The sequence below is a fragment of the Psittacula echo genome (genome assembly GCF_963264785.1).
Source record: "Psittacula echo genome assembly, chromosome: 12".
Lineage (NCBI taxonomy): Eukaryota > Metazoa > Chordata > Aves > Psittaciformes > Psittacidae > Psittacula > Psittacula echo.
Genome location: NC_137747.1, coordinates 12,034,537 through 12,054,082, shown reverse-complemented (window position 1 = coordinate 12,054,082; position 19,546 = coordinate 12,034,537). Strand labels below are relative to the sequence as shown.

General features: G+C 50.0%; 1 protein-coding gene across 1 annotated transcript; it reads left to right on the top strand.

Moving 5' to 3' along the window:
• The first annotated feature begins 879 nt into the window (after nucleotides 1-879).
• On the top strand, nucleotides 880-17,634 carry MAP1LC3A (microtubule associated protein 1 light chain 3 alpha). Its single transcript, XM_080627760.1, has 4 exons — nucleotides 880-1,005; nucleotides 10,718-10,773; nucleotides 16,559-16,665; nucleotides 17,253-17,634. The coding sequence occupies exons 1-4, from the start codon at nucleotides 966-968 to the stop codon at nucleotides 17,413-17,415; spliced, it is 366 nt and encodes a 121-aa protein (XP_080483886.1). The 5' UTR covers nucleotides 880-965; the 3' UTR covers nucleotides 17,416-17,634.
• Nucleotides 17,635-19,546: the final 1,912 nt, after the last annotated feature.

The window sequence follows — 19,546 nt, the reverse complement described above, 5'->3', positions numbered from 1 at the left end:
TATGTTAGCCATGGAAGTAACTGTTCCTTTCTTGGGTGAGCTCTAAGAGGAGAAAAGAATTTGATTATACTTAAACCTATTTTTAATTGGTGACACTTTCAATAATTGGAGCAGTGTTTTAACAGATGCTTTTTTTTTTTTTACTGAGATTGTACTTAATCCTTTAATATTCTGCATTCACTTGTGTTTTGTGCCAGTTCACTGTAAGCAATGAAACACTGTTGGCAGAATGCGGCTTTGGTTGCAGTGTACATACATTGAGGAAGGATGTTAAACACGGTTCTCCATGGAATGCTGATATTCCGTGTGTTTTTGGTTCTGTGTGGGTTTGATTCATTTATTCAGAAATAGCCTGCCCTATTTGTAGTCATTAAAATATTCAGCATAAATGCAGCTCTGAATGCAGAAAACAAGAGACTCGTTAGTTGGGAAATGATGGAGGCAGCCATGGGAATTGCAGGTAGCCAGTGACCTCGTTGGGATCGGTTTGTGTCTGGGTTTGTGCGCTGTGGAAGCTCAGAACTGGGCCCGTGGTCTGTGCTCTTGGACGCATGCGGACCCTTCCTCGCAGTGCCGCTGGGACCACGGCGGAACCGGGATCTCCAGAAGAAGCAATCACCACGCGCTGGAGTCTCGACTCTTTCCGTCCTTCGGGCACCTCCGACGGCCGCCGCCCGGGCCTGGTGTGGAGCAAGGCTGGAGCTCAGCTGCTACTCGGGCAGAACCGCTCCGTCCTGCCGGGGAGCAGCCGCGCTGTCACCGATACCACCGGGTCCCTCCCGCTGCTCCCGCGCCCCGATGCAGCGGGAGGGGGCGAGCGGGGCTCCTCCCTCCCCGCAACGTGCGCCAAGCCCCGCCCCTCCGGGCGTGCCGCGGTGACGTCAGTGACCCACTCCGCTGCAGCGCCCGCGCAGGCCGCGCCGCCACAGGAGCCGCTCGCCGGCGCCGCCGCCGCCCTGGCCGCCATGCCGTCGGACCGGCCCTTCAAGCAGCGCCGCACCTTCGGTGAGCCGGGCTGGGGTGAGGCTGGGGGGTCCCCGTGGGGCCGGGGGCTTGGCCGCCGCCGCGCTCCGCCGAAAGGGGCGGGCGGTGCCGCGGCCGCCGCGCGGTGATGTCATCCCCACCGCTGGTCTTCGGGGGGCGGCCGTGGGAGCTGGCGGAGGGGCCGTGGGAGCTGGCGGAGGGGCCGGGGGAGCGCCGCGACCTCCCCCCGATGTACCGAGCCCTGAGCGCGGACAGCGCTGCGCCCTGCCGGGGTGAATGGGGTGCTGGAGCCCAGGCTCGGTCGCTGACCCCGCAGCGGAGGTGCCCCCTCGATAAGCTCCGTTTTTATAAAGCACAGGATAACAAAACGGGCCCCAGGAGCCCGGGGGGGGGGGGGGGGGGGGGGAGGGCTGCTGGAGAACCCGAGTGTGGTTGGTGAGCTGTCACCCTCCTGTGTCATGTCTTGTATGTGCATCCGCCTGAGGAATTGGGGCGACTGGGGTGCGGTGTCGGCTGCAAGGAGCTCTGAAGTCTGCAGGGCGAGGGTAGGAGTCAGGAGGTAGATATTTTTAGATCTAGGTGGTATTTAAGGCTACTTCCAGCCCAAACCATTCTGCGATTCGTGTTTCACTGCTGCCCTGGGTCCAGTCTTTACACTTTGGACTGTCAGAGCACGATGACCTCTTCAAAAATCACCTTCCATCCTCCCCATCTCCTTAAGCTTAGAGTAGTTATTGTTTCAGGAATTTGATACACCCTCTCTAGTTGTTTTTGACACCAAAAGAATTAATGCTCCTGTCACACCCATCCCTTTGTTTAAGTACACGGTGGGGAAACTCAAAATGAAAACTCAAACCGACAAGACAGTGACCACGGAAGTTCCCAGATTGGATTGCCAGATCCGATAATGAAATCAGATGAAACATCAGCTGCTCTTTCACCTGACCTTTGCCAGCTGGCACTGGGAAAGGTTCATGCTTCTGGCAAGTTACATCCCAAGGGGGCTACTGGTTGAGCTTTACTGCCTGCAGAATGCTGAAATCGGTGTATTCATGCCAGATGAGGCCTTGATTTGTGTCATATGCTGTCCAAAGGCAGGTGAAGGCGTGCTTCCTATGTTAGCTTTAAAATTGCAGCTTTTTCCTGCTAATCCAACCCCTCATTGCTCTCTTGGAAACTGTAAATATTTGGTAATTTATTGGCACAACCTTCCAGGCCTTGAATGCTTATGCAGCCTTCTCCTGCCACAGCGACTGAGCCAAGGGAACATGCACAAACAAGGGAAGTCTGGGTGCCCTGGGATGCTCGTTTGGACCCTGCTTTGTACCCAGCTTTGTTCTCTTGAGCTATGTATTAAAAGAAGTAGAGACCTAGTAAGTCCTTAGTGACCCTTAGTAACTACTTGCTGTTAAACTGGTGAGAATCAGCTTATTATGGTCAGGAGGAATCCGGTTTGTCTTTGCAGGTTGCTCAGGCTTCGTATGAGCCAGAAGGAAAACCAAATCCAAGGCTCAGAGTAGCTGAAAGAAAGCAGGATTAAAATAGCCTGGGAGGGAAGGAGGGGGTGAGGGAGTTTGGTGCCGGCAACTGCAAGTGCTCCTTGTTTCTGTGTACTTTCCTCTGCCCTTTTGCTCTCTCAGCTGACTGGTCTGCAGAGCTCAGCCAGGAGGAGGGGAAGGAGGAGGAGGAGGCCTGGCAGCCCACACAGTTGCTTTGGGTCAGGGCTGGAGTTGCTCAGTTGGAGAAAGTAAATACAGCTTGTTTTTGTCTTCAAATCATTACACAACAGGGGCAGGAAGTGATTGTTTACGATGCAGTTGGAGAGGGCTGATGGAAAACATCAACAGTGACTCTGTGTCCTCAGCAGGGCTTGATTTTTAAAGCTTCAAAACTTTACAGAAGTGGAGTGGTTCTAAAAACAACCAGACAAAAGGCAGAGTCAGGAATGTGGCTGTCTACAAAAGGCTCCCAGGCTCCAGGTTCACAGCAAGTGGCTTGCTTAGGTCTTGTTTTGCCACCCCATACTGAAGATTCTACTTTCTTCAGCGCATGTGTTCTCCAATTTTGTATTTCTGAGGTTTCTTTTTACATTATTTCCTTCTGTTTGTTCGTCTGCTTTTCCTTGGATATATCCTGAATAAAATTCATCATTGTTGAGGATGTGAAAAAGGGACTGGCTGGGAAACACCAGGGCGTTGAGCCAGCATGTGTGGAGAGCACTGAGAGCTGACTTCTCCCGTGATTTGGAGTGCTGTTAGTGGTGACAGGGTGGTGCTCTGTGACCTGGTCCTGTCTTTGGCATGTCTGTAGCAGAGCATCTTTGGTCTGAGTGCATGGGAGTAAAATCCGACCGTAACCCTCTGCATTCATGTGCTGAGCCTGGCTGTAGCCACCGAGGTGGCTGTGGTCTGTGTAGTCACATCCTTCGTAGAAGCCCAGAACAATTCCCAGAACAAAGCTGTGGTTTGTGTCAGAGGAACAGGGTGTCCTGGCTGCAAAGAGCATGCAGCATCCTGACAACACCATTGTGCTTCCTGTAAAGACATGAGTCCTCAGGAGTGCTGGGCAGCGCTCGCGCCTCCCACTGCTCTTGAAGGGGTTGTTTTGAATTGGTTGCTCCCTGTTGCAAGGCTGACAAGAGGCTTCAAGCTTCGTTTTCAATGCAGTGCACAACCAGTGTGGTGGCAGCCATGGACCTTAAACCTAGACCAGTGGGCTCACTGAGCACCAGCTGGCCTCGTGCCCCAGCATCCTGCTGAAATGGAGGCACTTGCAGTGAGACACATACGCTGTGTCCTGTTGGGCAGCTGGAGCCCTTGGCTGGGTGACAAACTTAGAGGTTTAACCTTAGCCTCTCTGGGCTGAGTATTCCCATCGCAGGCTCAACCCTCTGAGAGATCTGCCTTTAGTTCTGGGAAGCCCCCTAACTGTAGAGGAAAGGCAGCATTAGATGATGGCAGCGTGTGGAGCTGAATTCTCCTCTTGGCTTTGGGGAAGAGTGTTGCCTTCTCAGGGGACTCACCTGAGTGTAAGCTGTGTTTATGAGTTGAAAGGCCAGCAGTGGATGAGTTGTCATGTGTCACACATCATCCTGTGCTTGTCATAACAGTTTTGCTTGGTGGGGGCTTGGAAAAGTGTCCTGATGTGAGGTTGGTTAACCAGTCAGTTTGTCCTCAGACTCTCTGCTTGCAGTAGTCATGCTGTAGCAGTTGTGCTTTAAGAGCTGGGCTTCCTTGAAGTGAGGCTGCTGCTGCAAGTTGATGCTTAGCTGCCTGTCTTGTATTAATTACTGAGAACATTCTATGACGTGTTTTGGTGTGTGGTTAATTATCAGTGTTGAAGAAAATGCTGGTACGAGAAGAACTGAACAAACAGCCAGAGCTAATGCCAGCTAGACATGGAGACCACAAATGCTGGTTTTTTTTTAATTATTATTCTTTTATATAACAAAACTGACTGGCAGCCAGGATAATAAAACCTGCGTGTCCTTTGCTTTTACTTAGTTCTTTCTTCACTACAAGAACTTCAGATATCCCCTTGAGCCAGGAAGGTGGAGACTGATGAATCTGGAGTCTTGCTGCCTGTCATCAAGTAGCCATGAGCCACAGACAGGTCATCTCTGTTGGCTTCTATGTTCCTTCCTTGGCCAGACCCAGAGTCCCCTGGGAGGTGTCACCCTCTTGGGTGACGTTCTGTGGTTGACCTGCAGTGCATACAGACTCTTGACTCTGGTCCTGCAGTCATTTGTTGCCTTTTGTCTTCGGAAGGCAGTTTAGAAATAGGCTGTGAGAGAAAACAAAGGAGTAAGTTCAAGGCTCTTATGTCTGGCACATCTCTCCAAATAGACTCTGCAACTCTGTGCATGTCCAGGCCTGTTTGTGCACAAATAGCGATGTCCTGGGCTGTGCGAACTCTGTGCACGCGCATGTGGTGTTCTGCATTAAAACACGGTTCTGTCAGGAGTGCCACTTCTTTCTTTGAGCAATTTGAAGTGTTGTGAGTAGTTCTGAGAAATCTGAGTGCATCTCTCCTGTCTTAGAGGCTTATAATTGCAAAGGTTGTCAAGACAGAAGAAAAGGTCAACTAAAAGCTTGAGGGAAGCCCTCACAGAGGACAATCTCCTGAGGCTCATGCAGAGGGAACTTGCTGTTCTTTTTCCAAGGCTAGTGAACTGTGATTAAACACTGAGCAAAATAAACCCATTCCTTATCTGGAACTCTGATGTAAGTACTCAGTATGCCATCCAAACATGGCACAGAAGGTATTGCCCATTTGCCTCCCATGCTCAGGAGGTGTAGTGAGTTTAAAGCCCTGTTTAAAGCTGTTTGAATGCTGGAGGCCCACTGCTCATCCTGCATGGCCCCTGGCAGGGGTGACGTGGTACTGTGCATCCAGAGAGCATGTGCCTTGACATGAATTTAGACTTCATGGTTGTTGTGCGGCTCTGCTTGGTCATGAGCTGAGCCCTTATCATGGATTTGCCAGATGCAAATAGTCATTCCTGGAGTCAGGTTCAATTATATTCAGATATATTTTGAAACTGAAAAAAAACAATAATGAAGGTGGTTCCTGTTTGCCTTTTAAAATTCATTGCCACGCAGCCAGGAAGATTGGGATATACAAATAACCAGGCTGCTGAGATCCCTCTGCACTCACAGGGCTCTGGGAGCAGGGTACTCAGAAATCCTGCCAGACATTAAACATCTTGTAATGAAGTTGTAACAAAAGGGATAGTCCTGTAGACCTCATCAGTTGCTCCACGTTCATGTTCATACCTTCCTGTGACAGCAGAGCACCAGGCTCTACCTACACCATGCTGGAGAGACATGCTTTGTATCAGACATGAAGTTCAAACCAGTGTAGTTTTGATCCCAGGTTATTCATCCTGTCCAGAGCCCTCTCGTCTTTGCAGACAGAAGAACTAAAATACAACCAATGATCAGAATCACAGGTTTCTACATTGCTGTGGTCCTATGTAGCCTGAGACAGCAGCCTTTTCTTAGCAGCAAGGACAGCTTTCACAGGACACAGCCGGCCTCCTGAGCTCTGCCCTCCTTTCCTGGATGTGGAGTCTCCTCTTGTTCCTCCTGCAGTGCCGCAGGCCTGCGAACCAGCCCTCCAGCATTGGGCAAGGACAGGTCAGGTCAGCTGTGGTGTGAGCCATGGACACATACACGGGGTGCACTTCCTGGTGGTGAGAGGTGTTGGCCTTAGGGTGGTGTGTCACCACAGAAATATGTATGGATGTTCGTCTGGACTGACCTGCATAACTTCCCTGTGTCTTCAGCAGTTGCCAGCTCATCCCAGATGTACCCTGATTTCAAACCATCCAGTTCTTCCTCACAGAAGATCTCCTAGAGGGAGGATCAAGTTCCAGCAACCTCTGCCCTGGGACGGGGCATGTTCATTTTTGCATCTGCTTCAGCTCCGAGGTGGATCCACCCCTAAGCTGGCTGCCAGTGTCTTGTGGAGGGCAGTGAGAAAGCCACGGGGCTGGCAGCCTGCTGCCAGTGGCAGGGATATCTGCACACTCCCTTCATGCCATAGAGGGCTGGACCAGGAGCCGTGGGACGTGGGATCACAGGGAGAGGCAGTAGCTGACTTGGTGAATTTCTGCTCTTTGCTTTCCACACGCAGCTCTTGCTCAGCTCAGGAGCTGTTGACCTGGTAGCACATTGATGACGTTTCAGGTAGTGTTTTTTCTTCATGGTGTTTTCTTAACAGCATTCCTGTTGGTCACAGGCAACAGGGCTGGTTGCAGAGTCCATCTGCTGCCCCAGGGCAGTACCAGTGTTTGTCCAGTGTCTCCTGAAAAATGCTATCCATCACACAGCTGCATTGCTGGAGAACTTGCCATGTGTTTTCCTTCTGTTCCACCATCTGTACTTTTTGTCTGATTAAACTGTTTTGCATACAGGGCTGTCCTTGTGTCCTGTGTCTGCACAGCACCCAGCACAGCACTCTCCCATAGCACACATTACTGGGCACTGCTGATAAAAAGGTTCATGTTTGGAAAGTCTGGCTTAAAATTTTCTGCTGTTCTTAACTGCCATAACCAGCTCATCCCTCATTGCCATGGGATACGTGGTGTGCCCACGTCTTTGGGAGAACAGCTTGGGAAGGACCTCAGTTAAGAAAAACAGCTGAGATTCTGGTGTTTTGGGCAATTTGCAAGCTTTGCTGTGGGTACTTAACAGTTGAAACAGCAGTTGGAGGAGAAACAGGCAATTGCTGTGGCATATGTAATGCTACAAAAATACTCCTGTCTTTCATAGGCCCCAGCAGTGAATTTTTGCCGGGAATAACTAATGGAAAGGGTGTGGTTTTTATCTTCGCTGCCATCTTGAGCTCTCACGTCCTGGCAGTGGGGAGAAGCCCAGCTTCCTTCGCAGCAGATGTGGAGCAGGCACGGCGCTATTCCCTCTGTGTGCAGGTCAGGAATCTTGCCTCAGCTCCTCTATCCCATCCTGCTTGGAGGCCCTGAGCTGCTGCAATCAGGTGTTTAGCAAGGAGGGGCCAGAGAAAAGAATGCAGATAGGGACTGGGTTGTACAAACAGTTGTGGGTCCCTTTACATATATAGGCTTAGGATTAACTGTGGCCAGGTGCTACAGGAAAGGGGAAAGTCTTAACCTCAAATAGCACAGTTGTAATTTGGGAGCTACAGGAGAAGAACAAGGCTTGTAAAGTCAGTGCCATCATGTATGGAATATGAGTGTGCAGACACTGCTAGTGGCAGGGTGGAGGGAGCAACCTGCCTGCAGTGCTGTATGTGGCATGAGCCTGGGTGCCAGGCTGGCATCTCCACCATGTCTCTCTTGAGACCCCTTTAATGGTTTTCTCTTTATTCCTGTGACTTAGACTACAGATACATGAAATTCAAGGTGGTATTTATAGCCATTCTTTGCTATGTGATGTTGAAGATGCTGACATAAGACAGAGGATCAACCTCTAGCTCTCAGGTGAGGAGGTTGTGGGTGACCATCACCTACTTCTTGCAGAAGATCTCTAGCACCTGAACTGTGATGTGCACAGAAATTACCATTGTGCAGTGTTTGAGGCAGGATAGATTCTCTTGATTCCCAGCCTGTTTGGTTGGACCTCCAAGGCTAGGATGGGACTGAGTGCGTTCCTTAGCAGAGCTTCCGATGGCCTGGAAACTTCTGCTTGGGTCTTGGGGCATCTGAACAGCTTAGGTGGGGTTGATCCCAACTGCCTTCAAGAATGAAGTTTCTGAAATAGGCATCCCCTGGGCAGAAGAAGAAGAGCTTAGGTGCTTGTAGCTGCAATCACACTTACCTGCTGAAGGGATCCTGCAGCCCTTTGAGTAAAGCAGCACCAGCTGTCATTGTGTTGTGGTAACCTGCAGATCAGCCCCCTTACAGAGGGAGGGCAAAAGCTCTGCACACATCTGACCTGAGGGACTGGGTCCTGGGCACATGGCAGGTCTTAAAGAGTGGGTCAGGGGACCGTATGTCAGACTTGAGTCTGGTTGAGAGCTTTGTCACTCGTGGCTGCTGCCCTTGATTCCTGCTGAGCATAGAGGCAGCAAGACCTGGAAGAAACCCTTGAGCTGTAGTTAGTGATGCTTCCAGGGAGCAAGGAGGGGTATCAGGCTGCCTTTTGGTGCATGCAGCCGAGACCACTTGGATGCTCTGAGGTTATGTATATCACTAGCCATGGTAACATGCAAAGGCTGACAACTGACCTTCAGCTAATTGCTTCTCAGACCTTTCTCATAATTATGCACAAAGGTTTTGTGACCCTACAGGGAAATGCATGATGTCTGGGGGGTTCATCCACATTGCCATCTTACCAGATAGCCAGAGGCCAGATGGCCATCTCACCAGATATGACACAGGATAGGGTGGATACTGAAGCATGGACTCTCCAGCCATGAGGACACAGCTTTCTGCAGGCTCTGTTAATAACCCAGCAAGCCTGAGCCTAAAGTGCTTATGCTGGTAAGTGTTGTCCATTCATGCTCTGGATCTCCAGCCTTTCAGATGCTGTCCTGTGCGTTGGTTGCTTGTGTGCTTGATGTTTTCTGTCACTGTGTCCTGCAGCCATTGCTGTACCAGTGTCACATGCAGTGCTGATTGCTGCCTAACTCCTTGCTGATTTTGGACCTCAGGGGAAAATGGCCTGGACAAGGATAAATCTGGGTGCCCTTAAGCACTGGGTATGGTGAAAAGGAAACATGGGGAACTACATCTTCAGTCACAAAACCCCAAACAAAAATGCCTGAATTTTCCATCAAATCCAAATAATCTTGCTTTGTCTTGCTAGCCCATGGAGTCCTACAGTAGAAAAGTTTGGCAGCTCCTAGCAGAGAGATAATTTCCCTTCATTATCTTAAAAAGATAATTAAGTACTTAAAAGCCTCTGTGATCTGGTGACTTTATAGTTGTGTCCCAAAAGAAACTCAGTCTGTTCCCAAAGTAGCATCTAACCAATTTCAGTTTATAAGAAATAGGGTTTTAGCAAGTGGTTAGAGGAGAAACGCTTAATGTTTGTGGGGAGAAAACACAAACACCTGCACTTATCCTGCCCTATTGTGGTAGGTTGTGAGGAACTGAGGCTGTGTGAAGCAGTTCAGGGGGGTCAGGCTTGAAGAGGGTGCTGTGCCAGTGACACGAGGATCCCATGACAGATCCTGCAAGACCCAGATCTTGCATTTCAAGGTGGTCCTTAGTTGTTGGCCTTCACCCCCTGGCTTTACCTGCTGTAGTCCATGAAACTGCTTCCCCAGGGTGCTTCAGAGGAGCTGTTGTAGGCTGTGAAGCACTTCCCAGGGTAATGGTAATGCAAAGGAGGAGCATAGGTCTGTAGTGTCGCAGGAAGAGTGCACACAGACATAGCTGATCCTGGCAGGGTTCTGTCCTCTCCTGCTACTTTGGATTGTGGTAAGTGGAGAGCCCTCTGATAAAACAATGAGGGGGCATTTGAATTTCTCCTGTAAGCTCAAAGAGCATACAGGCTTTTACGTGCTGCCTGTTGTGTGTGTCAAACGTGAACTCTGGAGGAAAATGGGTTGGAAAGTGTAAGAGTACTGCAGGAAAAAAGATCTTTTAGTACCTGGGTCATTTCTTTGCTTAAGTTTTATTTCCTGTTTCCACAACAGGTCTAGAAGTACTTTCTGTCAGGCCAGTAGCTGTTGTAGGTCTGTGAGAGTGAAGGAGCCCTCCTTGGCAAGGTGTATCTCTTTCAGACTGAGGCATTGTGCCAGATAGTGCTTGGAAGTGCACAAAGGGCAGAAGGAAATGGCTAAAACCCAGCCCCAGTTAGAGACTCCTCTCCTCTGGGGAAGCAGCCAGGAGACACAGCCTGAACTTCCAGAGCTGAGCCCTAAAGCTGTGCTGCTGCCCAGCACTGATGGCCATGAGCTGCATTCGCTTAAGGCAGATGTAAGAATACAGTTTTGTTATCCTTATGGGATCACTTCAGTCATTTGGTTTCCATGTGTGTTGCCCAGTTTTACTGGGCAGGGTAGTATGTCCCTGCCCTGGGAGGTGACTGGGGTGGCAGGAAGCCATAAAGGTTTGATCACTGAAGCTGACATATCCTGACCATCTCCGTGCTGCAAACTGGTCAGAAGAGTCCTGATGAGCAGAATGTGCATTTCTTTAGCAGTGTCCCTCTTTGTCTGTGGTTTGCACGGTGGTTACCTCAGGTTTGCCTGAGCTTGCACAGCCACGTGTTTCTAACTCTGCTTCTTCACTCTTTCTCTCCAGCGGATCGTTGTAAAGAAGTGCAGCAGATCCGAGAGCAGCATCCCAACAAAATCCCGGTAAGTTGTTCCCACTGTTCTGTGTTAGCCCTTGTTCTCATGACCCCTCTGTGCTGCTGCTGGATTGCCTTCACCAGCCAGCCACAGAGGTTACAAAGCCTTGCTCCCCAGAATCAATACAGGATGCTCCATAAGCTTCCTATGCCCGGTGCATGCCAGCTGCATTCTGAGCAATGCAAAGTGCAGCCTTTCTCCTACGCTTCACACCTGCCCTAGAGGCAAGGAGCTCATTTGATCTCAGATCTCCTTCCAAACTAATACAGCTTTGTGTGGGTTGGGTTTTGTTTGTTTTCTGTAGTAGCTACTTGGCTTTTCCTGGATAACCTGGTAAGGGTTTGTCTGCATCTGCCCAGAGAAGGATGTACAAGATGATCTTTGCTGTACTGAAAGCAGAGACCCTGTTAGGATAATTCACACCACACACTTTCTGTGCTTTCCCATTACCTGTTATTGACATGTGCTTCATGAAGACTCCATGAATTAACTCCAGTTCTTCCTTTCCATGTCAGACTTAATATGCTGTCTTGTTCTTTGACTGTGAGTGTGCTTGTGATATCCTAGCTAAGTATTAGTATTTGTTTCTCTTTCTGAGAAGATGGAGAACTTAGTGAAATAATATGCTTGGGAATTGCTTGAGTTAGTATTTGCAATACCATAGCATGTATGACCAAAAAGTGGGACGTATCCCTAGTTCAGCTCCCTTGGCATTGGATTAGAATTGCATACAATCAGTATTTAGCCTTCAAGGCTTAATGTCTCAAACTACTCTTGGCACATACTAGTCCATTCCTGCTTTTCTTTGGATTCTAGCACGGCATCTTCTAGCAAAAAGAATTCTTTCTTTTCTGCGTGCTGTCAGCTCAGTAGAGCTGACCTTTGCAGCACAGTGAATACCAGTATGCCATATCATCTACACACTTACTGACCACTGCTTTTAACATGGATTTCATGGCATCAGGCTAGGTCTGCATTTCTCTGGAGTTGTGGCAGAGTTAATTACAATGCCTTAAGCTCTAGCAATAAAGACAGGCTAGAAATAAGTTGTACATCAAATATACACACATATATCAAGTGCCTGTACACAAATGTGTATTGCCTGGGAAGTGAACAGGAGGAGCCAGAGCTCTGCATCCACATGCAGAATTTTACCAGCATTGCTGAACCATGGTGAGAGAGTTGAGCTGGAGTGCTCTTTGTGTTGGGGTCAACCAACAGCCCTAGGAGAAGGCTTCTGTGTCATCAGGGTCCATCCACTGGTGTGGATGTCTGGGGAGCTGTGTGTGTGTAGGATTAGTCATGGCAGAGACCTGAGCCCTCCCGGTAACCTCTTTGTTCAGTGGCCTTGGGGGTTCCAGCTGTGTTTGTGTCACTGGTACCTCTAAAGGCCTGGTCTCAGGTAGACCCTGACATCAAGTTTGATGCTGTCTCTTTTACATAGCAAAGTTCCTGCAAGTCATAGAATCATAGAATAGTTTGGGTTGGAAAGGACCTTAAGATCATCTAGTTCCAACCCCCCTGCCATGGGCAGGGACACCTCACACTAAACCATGCCACCCAAGGCCTCATCCAACCTGGCCTTGAACACCGCCAAGGATGGAGCATTCACAACCTCCCTGGGCAACCCATTCCAGTGCCTCACCACCCTCACGGTAAAGAACTTTTTCCTTATATCCAATCTAAACTTCCCCTGTTTAAGTTTTAACCCATCCCCTTGTCCTGTCACTACAGTCCCTAATGAATAGTCCATCCCCAGCATCCTTGTAGGCCCCCTTCAGATACTGGAAGGCTGCTCTGAGGTCTCCACGCAGCCTTCTCTTCTCCAGGCTGAACAGCCCCAACTTTCTCAGCCTGTCTCCATACAGGAGGTGCTCCAGTCCCCTGATCATCCTCGTGGCCTCCTCTGCACTTGTTCCAACAGTTCCATGTCCTTTTTATGTTGAGGACACCAGAACTGCACACAGTGCTCCAAGTGAGGTCTCACTAGAGCAGAGTATAGAGGGGCAGGATCACCTCCTTTGACCTGCTGGTCACGCTTCTCTTGATGCAGCCCAGGATACGGTTGCTTTCTGGGCTGCGAGCGCACACTGCAGCCGGCTCATGTTCATTTTCTCATCGACCAACACCCCCAAGTCCTTCTCTGCAGGGCTGCTCTGAATCTCTTCTCTGCCCAACCTGTAGCTGTGCCTGGGATTGCTCTGATCCAGGTGTAGGACCTTGCACTTGGCATGGTTAAACTTCATCAGGTTGGCATCAGCCCACCTCACAAGCGTGTCAAGGTCCCTCTGGATGGCATCCCTTCCCTCCGGCGTGTCAACCGAACCACACAGCTTGGTGTCATCGGCAAACTTGCTGAGGGCGCACTCAATCCCACTGTCTGTGTCACTGACAATGTTGAAAGTCCACTGTATGTTGCTTTCAGTGCTTGGGCTGAGCAAAGCCTTATACTGCAACATGGTGCAGGGCATAGCTGTGGGTCTGAGCAGTTCAGTGCAGCAAATTGGCTGTAGGAAGGTCTTGGTTCAAGGAGGCACTTGGAATTAGCAAAGGGGTTTGAGCCCACAGCCCAGTGGGAGCTGGGGAGAAGATGCCCAGGTCACACCCTTATTGCTGCAGAAAGCACAGCAAGCTGTGCTGCAGCTGCTGCCGTCATCCTGCATCTCCAGTTTCCACTCAGAACCCTTGGGTGAGTCCCTTTTTGCTGTGACAGAGGGCTGGGATGATTTGCAGCATGCATGGCCTGGCTTTGTGCCCAGGGAAGGGCATCTCTGTCCTGTCTCCAGAGCAGGCTGAGGAAGGGGCTGTGCCACGTACACGTGTTAGGAGAGAGCTGGTGGGACAGCCTTCTCTGGGCTCCTGCGGGGGGCTGTTCTGGGGAGCTGTTAGACCCAGTGTCCGGGGCTGACATGACCAGAGCACCTTCTGGACAGGGTTACTGTCAATATTGCCATTAAAGGACCTTCACCCTGCTCAGCTGGAGGGGGACAGGATGAAACTGTTGGTGCTCTCTGTGTTTGTGTGAGCATTCTGTACGTCTGCGGTGATCTCTGTGGCTGGCCGTGTATATGTGTTACACACGTGCATTTGAGTGCGTGTGCCTGCTAGGAATACATTCTGTGTCTTGCTGCTGGTTGAACCTGGGGGCGTGGAGCGGTGGCAGCCTTTCCTCTCTTAGGCTGCTAGATCTAGCCTCATTCCCTACCAAAATCATTTTCTACCTCTTCAGACTGGCTCCAGAACAGGGGTTCAGTTTATAAATGCTGCCAAAGCCTCCTCTGCAGTGGGATCAGGACTCAAGGCTCTGCCCTGAGCCTTTCCACTGGTGCCCAGCTCATGTTATTCCTGCAGAGACCTGTGGTGGGGTCTCAGCACACCAAGAGCGGTGTCCCACACTGAGTAACCCTTTGGCATGAAGCAGCAGCTTGGAACACAATGCAGAAGGAGAGGTGGCTTTGTATATAAGCCCTGTGGCCACAGAGATGTAATATTAGCATTTGATCACACATTTCCCTCCAAGCTGGACAAGAACGTTTTGTCCATTGGCCACCTGTTCCCAGAGCTGGTTACCTAAATAACAGCTCATCTTCTTGGAAACAGAAACTCCTGGAGCTGTTTTACATGAGAGGCCCTCTGTCTGCCCAGGACACAAGGCAGCTGCTGCTTTAACAGCCAGGACATCCTTCTTGGCCCATTCTTGGACTAATTGAGAGGCTTTCCTTTGTGGGATGGACCTGGCTGGTAATGAGAGATGTCTGCTTCTGTTCCTGCTAGATGCAGGTGAGAAGTGAGGCGCAGCCCCAGTGTACAGGGCCCTCTGCATGGAAAGGTTGCTGCAGAGCTGCCCTTTTGTGCCTCTGTTTCTCAGTGGCCAGAGCAGCATCCCTGTATGTGGCTGCTGTGAGTGTCTAGCCCCTTGGGACTGTTCATCCCCTTAGAGCCAAAATACTCGTATGCCCAAGCAAGACAAATGAAATACAATAGGATGGTTCTGCTTCTCTTTGTCTTTACCCTTCTCCTGCGAGGAGGAAGGGATGGTAGCAGGTTGGTGAGGGGCATCCTGATGCATGCTATAACCTGTTGCAGAAAACTGTTCTTTCATCTGCTCCCTGTCTTGCACAAGGGCTGAAGGAGCAATACTTGGCTTTCCCTGGTCTTTCTCTCTGGCATTCTTGCTCAGTATCAAGAGGAGACATGTCCAATGTGAGAATACATTGGTGGACTCCTGGGCACTTTCATATGCTCCTTGCCTGGTCCTCGGGCTCCTGGGTTCCCCTTGCGTGAGCTTTGTCCAGGATGGGGTCCCCCGAGGCTCTGGGTGCAGAGCTCTCACCCAGGTGCCTCACAGCCCCCACTCACCCGGGAGCTGCCTGCGGTGTAGATGTGCCCATCCCAGCCCTCCAGGGAACTCCTCAGGCATTCCCAGCTCACTGGTGGTACCGCAGCATCCCAACCAGTGCCTGATTTGGCTCTGGTGTGGACAGGCAGCAGGAGTTACGCTGCTGCTGCTGCTGATAGAGGCTGGTGAGCGTTAACAGATGATTAATGGAAAGGGAAATCAGTGTTCCCAGAGGTTCTCCTGATCCTTTCGGCTCCACAGAGCCATCTTGTGGGGATCCTGGTGCCTCCATGCTGCTCCGTCCCTCATTGTCCAAAGGCACTTGGCAGTCTCCCATATAGTTTTGGAAAAGACCTGGGAAGATGATTTCTAGAACTCCTTAGAGTGAAAAATAATGTTGAGTCTCAACTCAGAGATGACAATGAACTAATTGGGATACAAATGTCTTTCTGTGGAGAAAATAAGTAGGTATTGGAGAGATGTGAGTCAGAGTATCACTGTAATGGAATGGATTGAGCTTTATAAGTGATATCATTACTTATTTTAACTGCCTGCCACCTTATTCCTTGGAATAGAAATAGGACATTTCCAAGCTAGTTTAGAATAGCAATTGTAGCTGTCAGCAGACTCCTTAACAGAAGAAATTAATTAATTATAATAGCAGGAGAACTGAACAGGAACCATTCTTTAGCCCTTTCAAAATGTGGTAAGAGCTTTCCCAGGCAAGACCTCCTACAGGGCTGATGTGCCCTGGAAGCTCACCACACAGCTCATCTCTTTTGGAGTCCATGAGTCTGCACACTGGAGTGTTTAAGTAAGGAGCAGGAATGGCAAAATCCAAAGTCCCCCTTTCTGAAGAAAAGCCTTGGGTGGCTTCACAGTGATTTCTAAAACCTGTAAGTATTATAAACTAAAACCTCAGAATACTCTTTGAGAATATCCACAGCTCTTCCTGAGCAAGCAGGTAGATGCTGAACAGCAGCAGCCCAGAGCTGTGGTTGAAAAGGGAAGGAGAATGTCTCCAGCTGTGCACCATGAGTTCAGTCCTTAGCTCAAGCCAGCAAAACCTATGGTTTTGGTCAGTCGGAAAGTGATGTTAAAATAAACCTCACTCCTCTGCCGTTTCTCCTGCAGGGCACAGAGGTAGGTCAATCAATCCACAAATACCAACTGTTTCTCAGGCAGCCAGAGCAATCAGTGCTTTAGTTCACTTATCTTGGATGCTTTCCACTGTCTGGCTGAAGCAGAGATAACTTTTTGCTGAAGAGCTGTCTGCAGCCAGCCTGATGGGCACTGCTTGTGTCCTTCTGTTAAGTTTCCCTGTGAGGGTGAAGCAAAGTGGGGCCTCACCTCAACTTTCCCCTTTGTGTAGTTTGATTTGTGCTTGACCTTGAGGCCAGTTCTTGGGGCGCTGTGAACTGTGGCTGACCCTACCATTGACTTTCTCCCCAGGTCATCATCGAACGCTATAAAGGGGAGAAACAGCTGCCAGTGTTGGACAAGACCAAGTTCCTTGTCCCAGACCATGTCAACATGAGTGAATTGGTCAAAATAATCCGGTGAGTGCGGTGGCTGCAGCTGGTGTGCTGTGAACCTGTCCTTGCCCACAGGCCCTGAACGCAGGGTGCGGGGTTAGAATGAGGCAGAGGCAGCTGCTGAGGGTTGGGACGGGGATATGACAGCCATAGCAGCCTTGTGTTGTGGTACAGACTGTTTGGGGTGCGGGGGAGACAGGTTCTTAGCATCTAGTGAAGGACTGTGACCTCCCTCATAGGGAGATGATGAGGTGGATTCCAATCCCCTTCTTTTGTAGAATCATAGAATCCTAGCATGGTTTGGGTTGGAAAGAACCTTAAGGTCATCTAGTTCCAGCCCCTTTTCCATGGGTAGGGACGCCTCCATATCCTTATGGAACACACCCATCTGCTTTGCCCTTGTCAGCAGCACTTGGAGAAGGGGGTTTGCAGAGTCCTGCCTCTGGAGGCCTTGGAGCCCCGACCAGCTCAGCTGAGCATTAAACACCATGTCCTGAGCCTGTGGAGAAGGTCCCAGCTCTGCAGGCCTGGCCCCATAGGAACAGTGTTGCTGGGGGGAAGGCAGAACACGCTGTGGCTTGACCCAGGCCCTCCTGCCCTTGCCCCCACAGGCGTCGCTTGCAGCTGAATCCCACCCAGGCTTTCTTCCTGCTGGTGAACCAGCACAGCATGGTGAGTGTGTCTACCCCCATCTCGGAGATCTACGAGCAAGAGAAGGATGAGGACGGCTTCCTCTACATGGTCTATGCTTCCCAGGAGACCTTTGGCTACTGAAGCCTGCTGAGAGGTGGCATGTGGAGACGGATGAACTGTGGCATACAAGCCCCCAGCCTTGGAAGACGACACAACCAGAGGCTGGCAAGAGGAGGACTGTGCTGAGTCCCTTTCTCTCCCTCTCTCCCCTTCCCATCACCCTCTCACCAAAGAGGCTCATGGCATGTGTTGGACTCACACAACCCTTCACCTCTGTGTAGATCAGTCCCACTCCCTCCACACACATGCACCCACGTGCAGACACCTGTGCGTGCACACGTGTGGCCTCGGCTTCCCATCACATCCCCTTGGTGTAACCTGCAGCTGCTCTCACTGTGCTCTCTGTGTGTGTGTGTGTGTGTGTTTGTAGCCTGCTGCCAAGACAGCTCAGCCAGGGATGGAAAGAGGACAGGACACTGTCCCCTTGGCTTCCAGCACAGGGAGAGGAGCCGCCTCCCCTCCAAGACACTAATGAAGGGCAGGAGGTCTGCAAAAGCAGCAACAGATGTTCCCATTGCTCCCCAGTTTTAATTGATTTAATTACACCCATATCAGATTCTTGGTGCTACTGAGTAGATGTAGGCGTCTCTATAGGACTGTGGATAATGTATATCCTTTAGATTTATTTTACTGTTTTCTCGTTTGTGGTTTGGTTTTGGGGTTTTTTTAGGGATAGATTGGAATGGGGAGAGGGGGGTAATCTTTCCTGTATTCTGTAGGTAAATAAATCAGGCTTCATTGCACTTTAAAGCATAGTAGATGTCAGAGTGGAACTTACCTTTAATTTATACAGGTTTGCCATATATAGTGCTGCTCTTCTGTTGACAGTTGTACCTAGATTGTCTTTGGGGTTTTGTTTTTAATAAAACTGGTTTCCCTTCTCTCTGTCTCCCCATTGCATGCAATTTTTCAGTCTCTGTGTGGCAAAGAGTTCATTCAAGGAATGTACTGATTTATATTTGCTATGTTCCTGTTCCTGTTTCTCATGTATTATACCAAAAAAATGTATATGATAAAATCCCACCCGGTTTAATCTATACAAAAGTATATATATATAAATATATATATAAAATAAACGTAAATTCAAGTCGTGTCTTGTAGCAATGTTCTGTTCCCATCTTGTTTGTCCATGATAATGTCCCCAGTATCAGCTAAGAGTGATGAAGACGCAAGTGGATTTGGGGATCTTTTTACCAGCACAACCACATCCGCTGCTTTATTTGATTCTATGACCAGGAGCAGGTCAAACCACTTCTCCTTCACCCATTGTACACCCAGGAGAGAAGGGGCACATCCCTGCCTCACTAACAATTCCTGCGTAGACATCCTGCTGACCACACCAATTTAAGTGTCACAGAACCTATGAACTGAGGCCAAATGAAATTTATTGTTCAAGCTCAGTTAAAGCTCCACTGACATCACCTACAGACCCGGGATGTCACATGGATTCATCACTACTCTGCTGATTCTTGAAGTGTATGGCCACTGATCCAAAGTGCACATTCACCTAACAAGGGAGGGCTCTCAGCCTCCAGGAGATCCCTTGGATGGCGTCCCAACCCAAGGGGACGGTCCCCAACGGCAGACCCGCTGCTCCGAGGAGGAGCGACTCCAAGTGGCTGCCCAAGGGGCTCCATTTACACCCCACTTGAATCTGATCAGTGGTCAGATACGGTGAGGTACCCCCTGTTAGCTCAGGACCCAACTTCCTCATCCTTGTACCTGTTGCCCACCACCACGTGGGAATGATGAGATGCTGTCAGTGGCCAGCAGCCAGGCTGCAGTACACAATGTGGTGATGTGACAACAAAGAAAATGGCACAAGACGGCCCAGTGCAGCAACATGGCAATGCTGTGATGGCCCAATGGGCGACTTCTCTATAAAGCTGAGTGCTGGGAAGCCCATCTGCAGTGACTGCAGACGCTGCTTCTGGAGTGAGCAGAGTCAGCACAGGGTCACAGCCCCTGGACAGCTCTTGGAAGGAGCCATGGAGCACCGCTTCGCTGCTGGTGCCCCAAGGGCAGATGCACGGGGTGCACAGGGATGGAGGGGAGAGGTGAGCAGTTCAAAACTGAACTACAGGATGCAGTCAAAGCCAAGATCTGGGCAAGTGCATGGAAGAAATATTGAGAGAAGGGGGAACAGCAGCTT

What these genes read in the sequence shown, in the direction of transcription:
- MAP1LC3A (XM_080627760.1), top strand. Translation starts at nt 966, where the DNA reads ATGCCGTCGGACCGGCCCTTCAAGCAGCGCCGCACCTTCG. An exon ending in CAAGCAGCGCCGCACCTTCG is followed by an intron (nt 1,006 to 10,717) that starts GTGAGCCGGGCT and finishes CTTTCTCTCCAG; the next exon opens with CGGATCGTTGTAAAGAAGTG. An exon ending in AGCATCCCAACAAAATCCCG is followed by an intron (nt 10,774 to 16,558) that starts GTAAGTTGTTCC and finishes CTTTCTCCCCAG; the next exon opens with GTCATCATCGAACGCTATAA.